Source organism: Lichtheimia ornata (assembly GCF_029851405.1).
Source record: "Lichtheimia ornata isolate CBS 291.66 chromosome Unknown scaffold00008, whole genome shotgun sequence".
NCBI lineage: Eukaryota > Fungi > Mucoromycota > Mucoromycetes > Mucorales > Lichtheimiaceae > Lichtheimia > Lichtheimia ornata.
The window spans coordinates 85368-98281 of record NW_026695328.1 but is presented as its reverse complement, the minus strand read 5'-3'; the positions used below and the strand labels follow the sequence as shown (position 1 = coordinate 98281).

Below are 12914 nucleotides of genomic sequence, written 5' to 3'. Positions count from 1 at the left end.
GCTTGTAGCTCATTCTTATATGAAGGCTCCTTCATCTTAGCTAGCATTGTCCCCATACACTCACTGTAACATTCTTTATTGTCATTGTATTACTGTATAAAGCACACACATTGCTACCGAATTATTATCCTCTGAAGGTATACACCGCTATAACTGAATGGGTGTACCTACTACCCAGCTATGGCTCAAATGCCATTTGCTATGTAACAAGCACATGATTTCTATACATAGCCTAGTTAAGAACGACATGTGTAGTCGAGATCCTCAACCACGAACGATCACCACTTTGCATGTTACAACGATACAACATCGCTTCTTTTGATGAAAGTATTATAATAAAAGAGAACCTTTACTTGATCAAAGAACAATTATACACTTGATTGACTATAGATTGCATTTAAATTTTGTTACAGTGTGCTGTTGGTGAGGGTGCGTTCGATTGCTTCATTGATGAATCCCTTTTTGATGGTGAGATCCACGCCAAATCGCTGCGAAAGCTGGTCACGCACTATAAAGGAGCAACAATGATTAGCGTATGAAGCATCCAAAATACGAGATTTCATACATACCTTGCTTTTTGGTAAGCTCCATAAGATTGGCACCAGCCAAAATGCGTGCAACCTCACGTTCGATATCCTCATCTTCAGGAAGGATAGGTTTAGATACATGCTCCTCGTCTTGTGATAGCATGGATGATTGTGTAAATGGCCCATTGTTAGATGATGGATAATTCAATGCACCTGAAAGATCCACTGCAAAATCGGACAAGTTGCGTTCAGAGAGTAATCTTGGTGCTTGCAAACCATCATGATCATCCCCTCCTCCTCCTTCATGGCTGTGGTGCTCATTGTCATCCGTCAATTGAGTCTTGTTATCTTCCTCCTCTTGTTGAAGTGCCAGTTCCTCCATTTCACGCTCGTATTGTGACCATTTCTTCATAGGAATCATCTTGTCATCGAACTTTTCGTCTTCGGTAACAATGATCTGCTTCTGCTTATCGCCTACGACAACACGTGTGTTGCCCCAAGAAAAGTCATCAAAGTGCCAGAATGCATAAATCGGGATGATAAAGCTGAATACGGGAATGGCTAATAAATAAATGACCATCCATCCAATATGCTGCCATTGACGTTTGAAAATAAAGATCAATGCTTGAAGACCATAGGCACCTGCAAGCATAGCCAAGGCAATGACTGGAATTGGCCCTGTGTTGGACGCTGCAATGTAAATGAGATACGCCAAATAAATGACAGAGGCAGGCAAAGTGACAGTGCCAATGAGATCAATCATGACCACAAATCGCATGGACAAGCAGCAAAAGCCACAAAGCTCCGGCAAGAGAATAAGCTCGAGCAAGTTGTGAATGGTTGAATTGATCCAACGACGACGTTGTGAAAGCAACACACGCCAACTATCGGGTGCCACAGTGCGACAACGAGCATAGGGAGTAAACTTGATCTTGTATTGTGGAAAGTTTTTCATCATCAACGTTGTCAAGTATCGATCTTCACCCAAATGCAGCAAGTTTTTCTTGTGTAATGTGTCCACCTGATTATCGGAATAGCCACGAATGATTTGAGGAGACACAATTAAGGGTTGACGTTTGTGTGGTGTACGAATGCGATACATGCAAAAGCAGCCTGGCAGACAAGTGACGGATCCAAAGAGTGATTCAAAAGCCTTGACAAGATGATGTGAAATGTAATATTCATACACCTGGATACGTGTTGTCCAAGACATGTCTTCATTGCACAACTCCGTTTCGCCGCACAGACCAATAATGCGACTATCATGCAACATGCATGACACTAGCCTCGTCAATGCATCGGGATACACCTCGGTGTCCGAATCCACCATAAGCACGTACTCATACAAAGCGGGATCAATCCCGATCACGTTACGGATATTGTAATAGATGGCGAGTTCCAAAGGTGTCATTTCAGCATCAAAATGGACCTTGCGTAAAAAGTCCATGCATATGATTTGTGAATCACGCTTGCCACGGTTGCCAGGTTTGTTTTGTTCGGTCGACTTGCCAACTTTGACAACCACAATATAGGGCACCGTGTGGCCTTCATGCATATACAAGCCCGAATACACCTTGCCATAATTGAGCTGCTTGCTGCCTTCGCCTACTGATTTGAACATGACTGGTTCAGGATCTTCGTCTTTTTCAACATCGTATCCAAGGATATCCAAAAGGACCATGGGTGTTGGCTTATCATTGCCACTGCCAATAATCATGCCATCAGCAATCAAAAACAAAAGCTTGCGCTTGTCATCATAGTTCATGGTTGTCAATGAATCGATGGTCTTGCGTAAAGATTCCTCGCCTTCAGTGTAGCATGGTACTTGGCATATGACAAACTTGTCTTGTTCCTCCGGTGTTGGTTCACCTGTAAATTGAAGTGCTGCCAAAAACTTGACAAGGACCACAAAGGACATGATGACAGCAAAGCTGAGCAACAAGTAATTTACAAAGGTGCATCGCAGCTCATCACGATAATCCAGTTGTGCCACATAAAATGCATTGTTCAAGCAGTCAAGATTTTGGGCTCGTGTTGCTTCATCCATGCTGGCAGTGAAAAGTTTCCATTGGTCTGTAGCATCCGTCCCTGAATACTTCTGAAACATGCGCTCCACGTCGTCATCCAAATAGTGATAATTAGGCACACCAGGTGCATTACGAGGGTATTTACGTGCTGTAGTCATGTAGTCTGTCAAGTCGTATACCTTGCCATCAATGGCAAGTGCGAGTCGACCCCATCCTTCAAAGTCGTCTTTCAATTGCTTTTTCGATATCACCAGTTGGCCTTTTTTGTTTGGAGTCACCGCCGGTGAAAAGTAATGATCCAACCAATTTGGGTCACCCAATCTTGCAAGTGAGCTCTCGCTTTGCTGATCACCCGAATAATGCACAAATGGACCAAGGACAATGGTTTCATTGGGTACGACCGTTATGGATGGATCAGTGACCAAGCCTTGACATGCTTGTGTTAACGGTGGTGGGAATGTGTATGATAAATCTCGGCCTGCCAAAGGTTCCAAAGTCGATTTGGTCGCCATATACGTGGTCGTGCCATGGGGTGAGGATACAAACTTGGTCATATCATAGACTTTTCCTCTCACGCTGATCCAGTAATCTTCAATGGTTTGGTGACCAGTGACATCATTTGATGTAAAGAGATCCTTGGTACCTGGGCAAATCACCTCGCCAAGACCCACAATGAAAAAGATGACGCTTGCAGACAATAAAAAGATCAACATGCACAAGGTCACTTTTTCACGCCATGCCATACGCACATCTTGTCGATGCATTTTGCCAATGTATTTGAGTGCGAATGATGGGATCATCCAAGTACAGAACCATACAAAACGTGCCCACCAACGACGTATGCGAGTGATTGGAACAACTTCAATGAGCTCTTCAGCTGGAGGACAATGATCTTCAATCATTTTGCTCATATCCATATTAGGCCCATAGCTGATAAAATTGAAATTAACATACGCATACCAAAAGTGCAAACGTACACAACATACCCATCCATGTAATCATCATCATCGGCCCATTGACTACTTTGTTTGCCAAAAGTACTGCCCATGCGTTCATCCACTTCCGTGCGATCATCATAAAAGTCATGATCCGAATAAACATCGGAAGCACCATCTGGATCATCGAATGGATTATCGCCTGTATGATGTTGATCGCCACCCTCATCTGCTTCTTGTTCAGCCTTGGCTGCTGCTGCTTCTGCTGCTTCTGCTTCTGCTGCCGCTTCGGCTGCTGCACGTGCTTCAGCTTCAGCTTTTTCAGCTGCTTGTCGTTCAGCTTCTTCCAACATGCGTCGTTCTCGTTCACGAATACGATCTTCTTTTTCGAGTGCACGTAAATGGTTTTCAAGATCTTTCCACACGTCAAAGCCAATCCAAATATGGGTACTATCAAGCTGCACTTGTCGATCGGTCCATTGCATCATGTGTACAAGCTTGAGCACCGTTTCAGAGTCATTGTTTTCTTGTTGTTGTGGGTATTCTTCTTTTTGGGCACCCTCTCCAGAAACCATTGTCATGTCATCCGCCGCCATTTTTTCTCCATGATCAGGAAGCATACAAGTCAAGTAATAGTATCTCTCGAGAAATTCAGCCAATGTGTATCGATACATGTTTTGATCCAAAGCAAGTGGCCCAAGATGGAATGCATTAAGTTGTTGTTGAACGACGGCTGGATCGAAAAAATCGGGCTTTTGTTGATCATTGGGACGAACGTGCATGATTTCAAAGAGACGTGCTGTATCAAGAACATCCATCAAATCATCCATGCTATGCACCATTTGATCCATTACGGTTTCAATTTTGCGTGGTGGTTGATCTTCTTGTTGTTGTATTTCCCATGCTGCTGGTGATGAAGGCAATTGCGCCTTGATGATCGTCCTCTCATCACGTGGATGCGTTTCTGTTACCACCACCGAGCTCTCAAACAACTCACGGAAAAATGCATTGGAGCAGCTGTATCGGAAAAGCAAAATGAAATCAGGCGATAGTGCATCAAGATTGTTCTCAAGAAGACCATCAGCACTATACTCCACCGGGGTGCCAAAATGTTGGATGGTAAAGCTCTTGTTGGCCTTGTCAACAGCCATGTGTTTAGAAGCCAATGACAAGAAATGTTGATCCGTGGCATCCAAAGCATAGGCTTGTAAACGCTCTGATTCTCGATCAAGTACTGGGATCATGCCTTGGAATATGAACAAGCTGGAATTTGGGTTGCCGTTGTAATGGTTGTTGATATGCAATGGACGAGGAAATCGAAAAGCGCGCATACGCTCTTCACAAAAGTGCTTGCATAAATCCATGAAACCACGTGGTGATGTTGAAGAAGTGCGTGAAGCAGGATCCAAAATACGTATACAATAGTGCTTTTCTGTATCGGTCATCATTTGCTGCTGCTTTTGGTTTATCTGATCGGTCACCCAAAGCACCAAAATCGTGTACAGCGTCCGTGCGAGTGAATCACGTTGTTGTGTAGCACCATCCACTGTCAAAAAGGCGGTACAAAATTCCTTGCCGAGCAACTTTAGCTTGTGTGTAAGAGTGGATTCTAATTTTGTAGTAGCCACGCCCAAGGCTGCAGCCACCAATGACAAGGTATCCTTGTTCTTGATGCGACAATTGTCAGAGGCCGATGACGTAAATTGAATATTACCAAGATGCAAGATGGCTGCCAGCAGCTGACATATCTGGGCAATCGTTTTACTCTTGAAGCCGCATGCTTTGAGTGCTTCCTTAAAATCATTAAACAACACTTCATCACGTGTGGTAGGTGTGCCTTCCACATAGCGATGTGGATGATGCTGGCTATCTTTAAGGTAGCTAAAGTAGTCGGCTGGATGATTGATGTGTAATGCATTCTTCTCTTGAGCCGTGGTTCCAGCAAGCAATTGATAGAAAATGTTGAAGGTTGGATCGGATGCATTGGGTGCCACACGAAATTTATCCAACAAGTAAACAGCCGTGTAGGATCCAAGGATACGCCCACGTTCATTAAAATACAGTGTCTGGAATTGGCTGAAATGCGAGGCATGCATATTGTCTGCAGTGGATGCTCCGCTGAAGGCTTCAATCACGGTCTGTGCATTCGTAACCTGCCTACGGATTTTGTCTTCACGTTTGGTCTGAGCCGAAAGGTGGAGGAGTTCATTTAACAAATGTTGGTGTGTGGTTGATTTGCCTGATCCGGAAACGCCGCTGCATGCAACAAAGGGAACATGAATATCATCATCATCTCCATGGCAACAACGTACACCATACAACATACCTAAGAATCACACCAACATGTTCTTTACGTCGTCGCATTATATAATACAATCGTGTTGCGAATTCATAAACGTGTGGTTCAACCGATGATGCATCATTCGCTGTCAAGTTTTTGTAACCATGGTCGGCGTAGGCTTGTACAGCTGCGTCATTCAAGAGCTCCAGCTTTTTGTAAGGATTGGTCACAAATAATCGATGCTGATCAAGTAACGCGTAGGGTTGATCATGGCTGAAACGAGACTGCAAGACCTCGCTCAAGATACTACTCGGCTCTCGGTGTTGTTGCTCGTTGAGGAGCCGAGATAGGTCACCGTTATATGCCATCCAGAGAGAGAAGGTAATAAAGGAAAGGAGATAAAAGAAACGTACACTCAAAACACATGTCACTGCTCTAAGAAAAAAAAATAGAAATAAGGAGCATACAAGGGATAAGGGAAACACACACACACACAGAGAGTATTGGTGGTAGTGGAGCGTGAAAGACAATTTACGATTAAGGAGGTGCACCACCAACCTATACCCACACAACATAAAGCCCCTTGATCGCTTGCTGTCAGTCACCCAAATAATATCCCCCATTCACCATATCCACGTATCACACACGCACACATGCATAAATCAAATGTCAAAAGCTGCTGTCATATATCAGAATAAAAGAGCATGGTGGTTTATGTCGACTAGCTTTCGAGTGTTGTTGATGGTGGTGGGTGGTTTTTTTACGGCCTGATCTTGACACGCACATAAGGAACCTGATAGCCATAGATGAGCACATATGATTATGCAATGGCAGCATAGAGCTTACCTCGACATCTTCATCGTCTACGTCATTTGCACAAATCTCAAAGATAATGGCCTTGACGTGGGGAGGAATAGGGTTCTTGGATACGGTTTCGACCAACTTTGAAAGCCTATCATCAAACCACCAGTCAATTCTGGAATCCAACATACAAAGTTTCGATGGGGACACTTACTTCATCTTTAGACGTTCCTCAGCCTTCTTCTTTTGCATAAAGAAAGAGTACAACATGGACACGCCTGATGATACCATGGTCACTTCAAGCTTGTGCTCATTCTTGAAATAGTCAATGAATTCTTGAAGAGTGATATCGCCTTCAATATCGAAACGATCCCACAATGTGAAGGTCTTGCCATTGTATTCTGACGTAGGTGCTGCGATGGGTTCAGAGAAGCCAAAGAAGGGAAGAGCAAGGTTGACAAAACCGTTCTTGTAGTCATCAAGCTTCTTCTTGCCATCAATGATCTACACATATACAAAAGGTGAGTGGGTTGTATGACTACTACCAATACGAGAGCACCATTTTTTACCTTGTAAAGTTCAAGACAAACAAGACCCGTCACCAAAGCAGTAGTGGTAGCAATAGCAGGAATGATCTTGCCAGCAATGAACTTGGTCTTGTGTCGGTCAGCAGGGTTGATGTCATAGTTCATGGCACGCAAATTGGAAGCGGCGGTAATGAAATCAATGTGGAAGTTGGTATCATCATCCTTTTCAAATTCGCAGGGTGACAAGCGGAAGCCAGCAAGAGTGGATGGAGAAGGAAGCTTGTTCACAACCTCATCAATAGAGTCTATACACATGAATGGTTCGAGAAACATTCAAAAGTCATCCAATGGGACACATACCTGATGGGTTATCCTGATCCACATTTTCGTTCTCTTGAACTTGAATCTTGACACCTTCCTTGGGCTTGAATTCGGGAACAATAATGTTCTCAAGCTCGCGGCGGAACACCTCACGATCCGTTTCACCCTTAAGGCCATAGTTGAATGCGTGAAGATTGGCAGCATAGACAATAAAGTCCATATGTGCGGTCTAGATGTACAATCCTTGTCAGCATAAAATCGTTTCTTCTCCTCGTATGACACACTCACGTTGTTGGGATCGAATTGAAGTGGGGTAGGTGCACGCTTAGGACCGGACCAGAACAATTGACCAGTGGAAGTGACCTATTGCATACCATTAGAATACAACCAAAGATTTCTCATGGACAAACTTACCGAGTCAACAGGGAAGTTGAAGAGCAATTGCATAATGTTGTTGTGATAAAGCTCTTCAAACTTGAATCTAGCCCATGCAATGCATTCTGCAAAAGATAATGGCTTCTCGCCCACCAAAAAGTTGTAAACGGTCTCCAATGTATCCTTTTGGTTGCCACCTTGCTTCAATGTGCTCTCGACAAAGTTGGGTTGGGTCAAATAAAGGTTGACATTGTCAGCAGGCTGCTTGAAGAAACCTTCAAAGAGATCACGAGCCCACTAAAAATGGATGTTAATGCGTGTCCAATCATGCAACTTGGTCATGTGACACAAACCTGAATGGTGTGCTCGATAGCATTGGGGAAGTTCTTGAGCGTACAAATAGGGATAGACTTTTCAGGAGGATCTTGAGAGGAAGAGTAGGATTCGGTAACGAAGGGAATGACCACCTGGGTGTTACCCTTGGTACCAAGGGTACCCGATTCCAAGAGCGGCTTGTGATAGTAGACACATCGTCGATCCATGTATTTACCTACAAGTACGGATCTCCTTTAATAAACGCTCCTTGAATGCTTTTATCGGACTACTTACGAGCTTCCACATTGTCCAATGCATTAGTGACACCCGACAAAGCATCGAAGAATTCATCATTGTAGATATCTATAGCATGGCCATTAGCTCAAAATGCATCAAACCTTCAAATAAAAGCTTTACATACTCTCGGTATCAGGGCCAACACGTTCTTGGTAAACGGTGATCTTGTCTTTCAAATCGGGGTTCATGGCAGTGACAGCCTTGGCAGCAGTCTCAGATTTCAATTGCTGTAAAACGTGATAATAAGTTTCTGATGCAAGAAATGGAGTGAAAAAGTTCACTTACGCCAACATCGGCAGGTCTGAAAAGGAATTGACGGTTCAAGTTGCTCTTTTCAATCGTGTCCATATCAGTGATGAACAAAGCACCATCCTTGCCAGCACCAACACCCATCATGGCCCAATTCTTGAGCATTTCACATCCAATAGCACCTGCACCAACAAGGAATTCCTTGGTATTGGCGATCTTTTCTTGGAATTCACGGCCAAAGACAGCAATTTGACCATCGTAACGAGAGCCGGTCTATCAATGCGAACATAAGTAAACCCATTGTATCACGCATTCAAGGATTCACTTACAGGTGCACACAACTCCTCACTAAGGTTGACACTTTCAGGCATCGATTCAAGGGAATCCATATACATGAATTGGTGGATAGGGCTAAATTTGCCGCTGCATGCCTAAAGTAAAGTAAAATGTTATACATGATGCTCCTCCCAAAATCATGATTCGCTCTTACCTTGAGAACTTCTTGAGCACCAAGACCACCATAGACAGCTACCATAGGCGACAATTCACCAGCCGATTGGTAGGCAAGCTCCTTGATGAGCTTTTCATCCAATTCAGGCTTGTCCTCAACAGTGCCAACAAGTGCCTTTGTGAGTTCCAATACTTCAACAGCGTCCTGTTCGTTTCTAGGTTTGGGGTATCGCTGGTTCTTCTCCACAAATTGCTGAAGAGCTTGGAAAGCAAGATGAAGTTGCATAGGGCGATCGAACTTTGCAAAGTCGGAAATCAAGAATTCAGGCTTGGCAAGTGCTTCCTTGTAGGACAACTATAGAGATCATAGTGTTAGCTAGTGGATGGGGTTCCTGCAGCATGAGCCACTTACGAAATCAACGTATTTGGGCATCTTGACTTGGGCGAAAATACCACCGCTCTTATACTCGGACAAGTTGGAGGTATCACCAATGCTGAAAGTGTAAGGACCTATTAACCACATGTTAAAGGGCTGTCACAGATCACCAAAATGCCATTCTTGATATACGTACCAAGCACCTTGACCTTGCGAGGAGCAGAGCTGTTCAAACCATCCATACCCTTGACTTCAGTAAAGGTAACATAGTCGCCATCTTCAAGACCATGACGAGTTTCATCGAGACATGTGACAACACCTTCAGTATCCTAAAAGGGTATATATACAAGTCAACCATCCATCCATCCATCCAATGATCTTGTTATTGTGCATGACTTACATTGGTGATGGCAGCAACCATGCCTGTCAAGGGCTCTTCACCGGTAGCATCAATGACTTCAAATTTGGAACCGAAATCGTTAAAGATACGACTAGTAAAAAAGATGCCATGTGAGGAAAGGATGCTTTTTTTTAGCATGAATTCAACTTACCCAAAAAGACCACGGACTTCAGTGGAGATGAAATGGATATTGTTGGCATGACAGATTTCAGAGACTTCCAACTGCTTGCTCCAGGGCATCTCAGTGACGACGACCACCTTGTATTGCTTCAATGTCTCTTCATTCAAGTCATCTTCAAGGACATGGACGGGCACATATTGATTCAATTCGGCAAGGCGGGGTTGAGAGACTTGAGCACGGGGTTGGCCCACTTCATCTTGTCGCAAGTAGAACTAGACGCACACACGCATAGGCAAAGCATTGGCTCGTGTCAGCCCCATCATCATCATCATCCATTCCATACAATGATATAGACATACCTGTGCCGAAAGATCAGAGATAGTGGCAGGCGTCTTGTCATAAAGAGTAACACTCTTGACACCAGCAAGAATAACGTTTTTGGCTGCGGTAGAGATGAGTAATCAGCGATGGCGAGCTGTTCTTGTTGTTGCAACTCACCAATTTCGACACCAAGGCCCTTAAGACCCACAACAAGGACGTGAGCAACGCTCATTTTCTTCATGGCTTCATGGCCCAACACGTAACTGTCAAATGAAAGGAAGAAAGGGAGGTGCGGTGGGTCAATTGAGATGCGTTGTTGTGGTTCTGGTTGTTGTTGATGTTGAAGACTTACAGTTGGCGAGAATAGAGACCCTCGTCAATGGTGTGGGTGTTTTCGTCGGTTTCCATCTTTGACATAATGATTAGGAAAGAAGGTTGAAGATCGCAAGAGACGCGCAACCGCAACGCATATGGATTCCATTGTGACGTCGAGCCAAGTGGAGCTGAGCGACTCAAATGCAACTTGACACTTTTGGTAAGTTTAGGTTTCACGTTAGTGGCCAGTGTCACTCAAGTGCTGGTTTATCTCCTTACATTGCTTTGCTTACATGAATGACTAATGAATACTACAGGGTTTGGGATTAGCATTTATAAGAGTGGATTAATGGATACGTTTCATAAAGTGTGTTCTTTGTTGATCCAACAATGATACGATAGAATAAAAAGAACAGCCCATTGATTTATAAGCGGTTACAAATGATTAGAAATGATTCAACTACTATTCTATATACTGCGATCGAACGTGCTGACAGCAAGAAACATTACTGCCCCCAACCATGGCAAGGGAGATGTCTCATGAATGGTTTTGCTTCATATACTGTAATGAGTTGAGGATGTAGGGCGACCATATCGTCTTTGCTGAGTATTTTGAGAGTGAGATTGGGTGCTGCTTTTTTGAATGGATGGGCATTTTGTGGGTAGTGGTGTGGCTAAAGCTTATTGTTTTATTGAATGCCAACGTTTTGCCGTGCGCGAGATATGTTTTTGCAGTGGGAGGGAGGCTATTCAGTCTCGGATGCTTGTTGCCATGGTGATTGCTTGTTTCCATGGTGATTGCTTGTTTCCATGGCATTTTGTTGGTTTTCCGCCCATAAATTACCAGTGATCGGTTTTTTGTGGTGGTGATGTAGGGCGACCATGTGGGTGAGTGTGTTGTGGGTTGAGGATGTAGGGCGAAAACGTCCATCCATACGATCATTGACACTACTTGCATCCATTGACAACAACTCTTCTTCAAGTTCAGCCATCACCCTGTTCCTTCTTGTACCCACAGTCCTCTTCGTGTCACGATGAAGGTTCATCTGGTGATTCAACTTTCGCTACAATTTTCAGGCTTCGTATAAGCAAGAAATCACCTTCTACCGCGTTTCTACTTATTCGTTCGTTGTACAGGTTCGGTGATGTTATGGATGTCGTCAAATGATGGGTGCGTCTTTGTTCAGCGGTACGATCCATCCATGCGGTGTTTTTTCTTTTTCTTTTTGCTAATAGTGACATATATCCATTGAACGTGAGCATAAAGAAATGACGCTTCCCACAATCTCTTGTTTACGTACCCCTTTCATTTTGTTGCTGTGATCGGAGACGGGGATGGGATTCCTCAGCATCCACTGCTCCTTGTTCTCTCCGGCAGCTCTGCGAATGCAAAACGTGACCACAATTGGCAATGCATGATATAATCTTTCAGCACCAAGGCATACTCCATGAGACATGGATAGAATGGCATGCCGGCTCCATACTCCACTTCAATGATTGTGGGGGGTAGCTTCTTGCGTCCAGAGCCAACCGGAAGATACAAGATCGCATGAAGTATTCCACTACCGAAAATCGGCGCAAAGGAACAAGCTGGTACATGACAACCTCTATCAAAGCTGACCAGTCTCGGGAGGTCACCACGTGTGTCATAGCCATCGTCAAGGGTTCAAACTGGTCATTTTCTTCCAAATAACGCAGGATTCGATTGTACTGCTCATCGACCACTCGGTGGGTTTGGCAGAGTATTGATCTTGAGCAACAGGATGATCTAACGGGAATTGAGCGATTAATCTAACGGTCTGATTTGTTCAAAGCAACATGGTACTCACCAAGGATAGCTGCCACGATCATATTGACGACGTCTTCGTTGCATAGTGTCCATTTGCTTATTAAGTGCTTCCTGGTGCATAAGCATGTGGCAACATGAAAGAAAGGTTGTCTTCAGCGTTCGCCGTGTGCTCCGCCATTGTAATCGTGAGGCAACAAGGGAGGTAACAAGAGGGTAACAAGAGGTATGTACTTATGCCACGTACAAAGAAGTCTCAATTTTCCTATGTATCAGGCTAGGCATCCTTTCCACAAAGGGTCCATCAAGGAACGCAGCCAAATGTCATTAGGCAGCAATGAGCACCTCAAGCAGTAAAGCAATGATGAGCTACATACATAATAGATGGATGTATGAATACCCTCATTTTGGGAATCTCATAATAAAGACTATCCTTGAGACTTACCAAAGGTCATTGATGATAATATGAATACAAGTAGAAAGAAAGGGC

General features: G+C 44.0%; 2 protein-coding genes across 2 annotated transcripts; both read right to left on the bottom strand.

Moving 5' to 3' along the window:
- Nucleotides 1–407: 407 nt before the first annotated feature.
- Nucleotides 408–6138, bottom strand: O0I10_002672 (uncharacterized protein; the record flags this gene model as incomplete). The annotated part of the gene is made up of 4 exons (XM_058482752.1): nt 408–508; nt 570–3484; nt 3541–5745; nt 5816–6138. The coding sequence occupies 4 exons, from the start codon at nt 6136–6138 to the stop codon at nt 408–410; spliced, it is 5544 nt and encodes a 1847-aa protein (XP_058346319.1).
- A 392-nt stretch (nt 6139–6530) lies between these two features.
- O0I10_002671 (uncharacterized protein) lies at nt 6531–10740 on the bottom strand (the record flags this gene model as incomplete). Its single annotated transcript, XM_058482751.1, has 20 exons — nt 6531–6563; nt 6617–6722; nt 6786–7075; nt 7141–7403; nt 7459–7648; nt 7708–7782; nt 7834–8091; nt 8148–8344; nt 8404–8472; nt 8531–8633; nt 8692–8928; nt 8985–9086; nt 9146–9460; nt 9518–9615; nt 9678–9810; nt 9882–9972; nt 10033–10274; nt 10362–10444; nt 10501–10586; nt 10676–10740. The coding sequence occupies 20 exons, from the start codon at nt 10738–10740 to the stop codon at nt 6531–6533; spliced, it is 3036 nt and encodes a 1011-aa protein (XP_058346318.1).
- Nucleotides 10741–12914: the final 2174 nt, after the last annotated feature.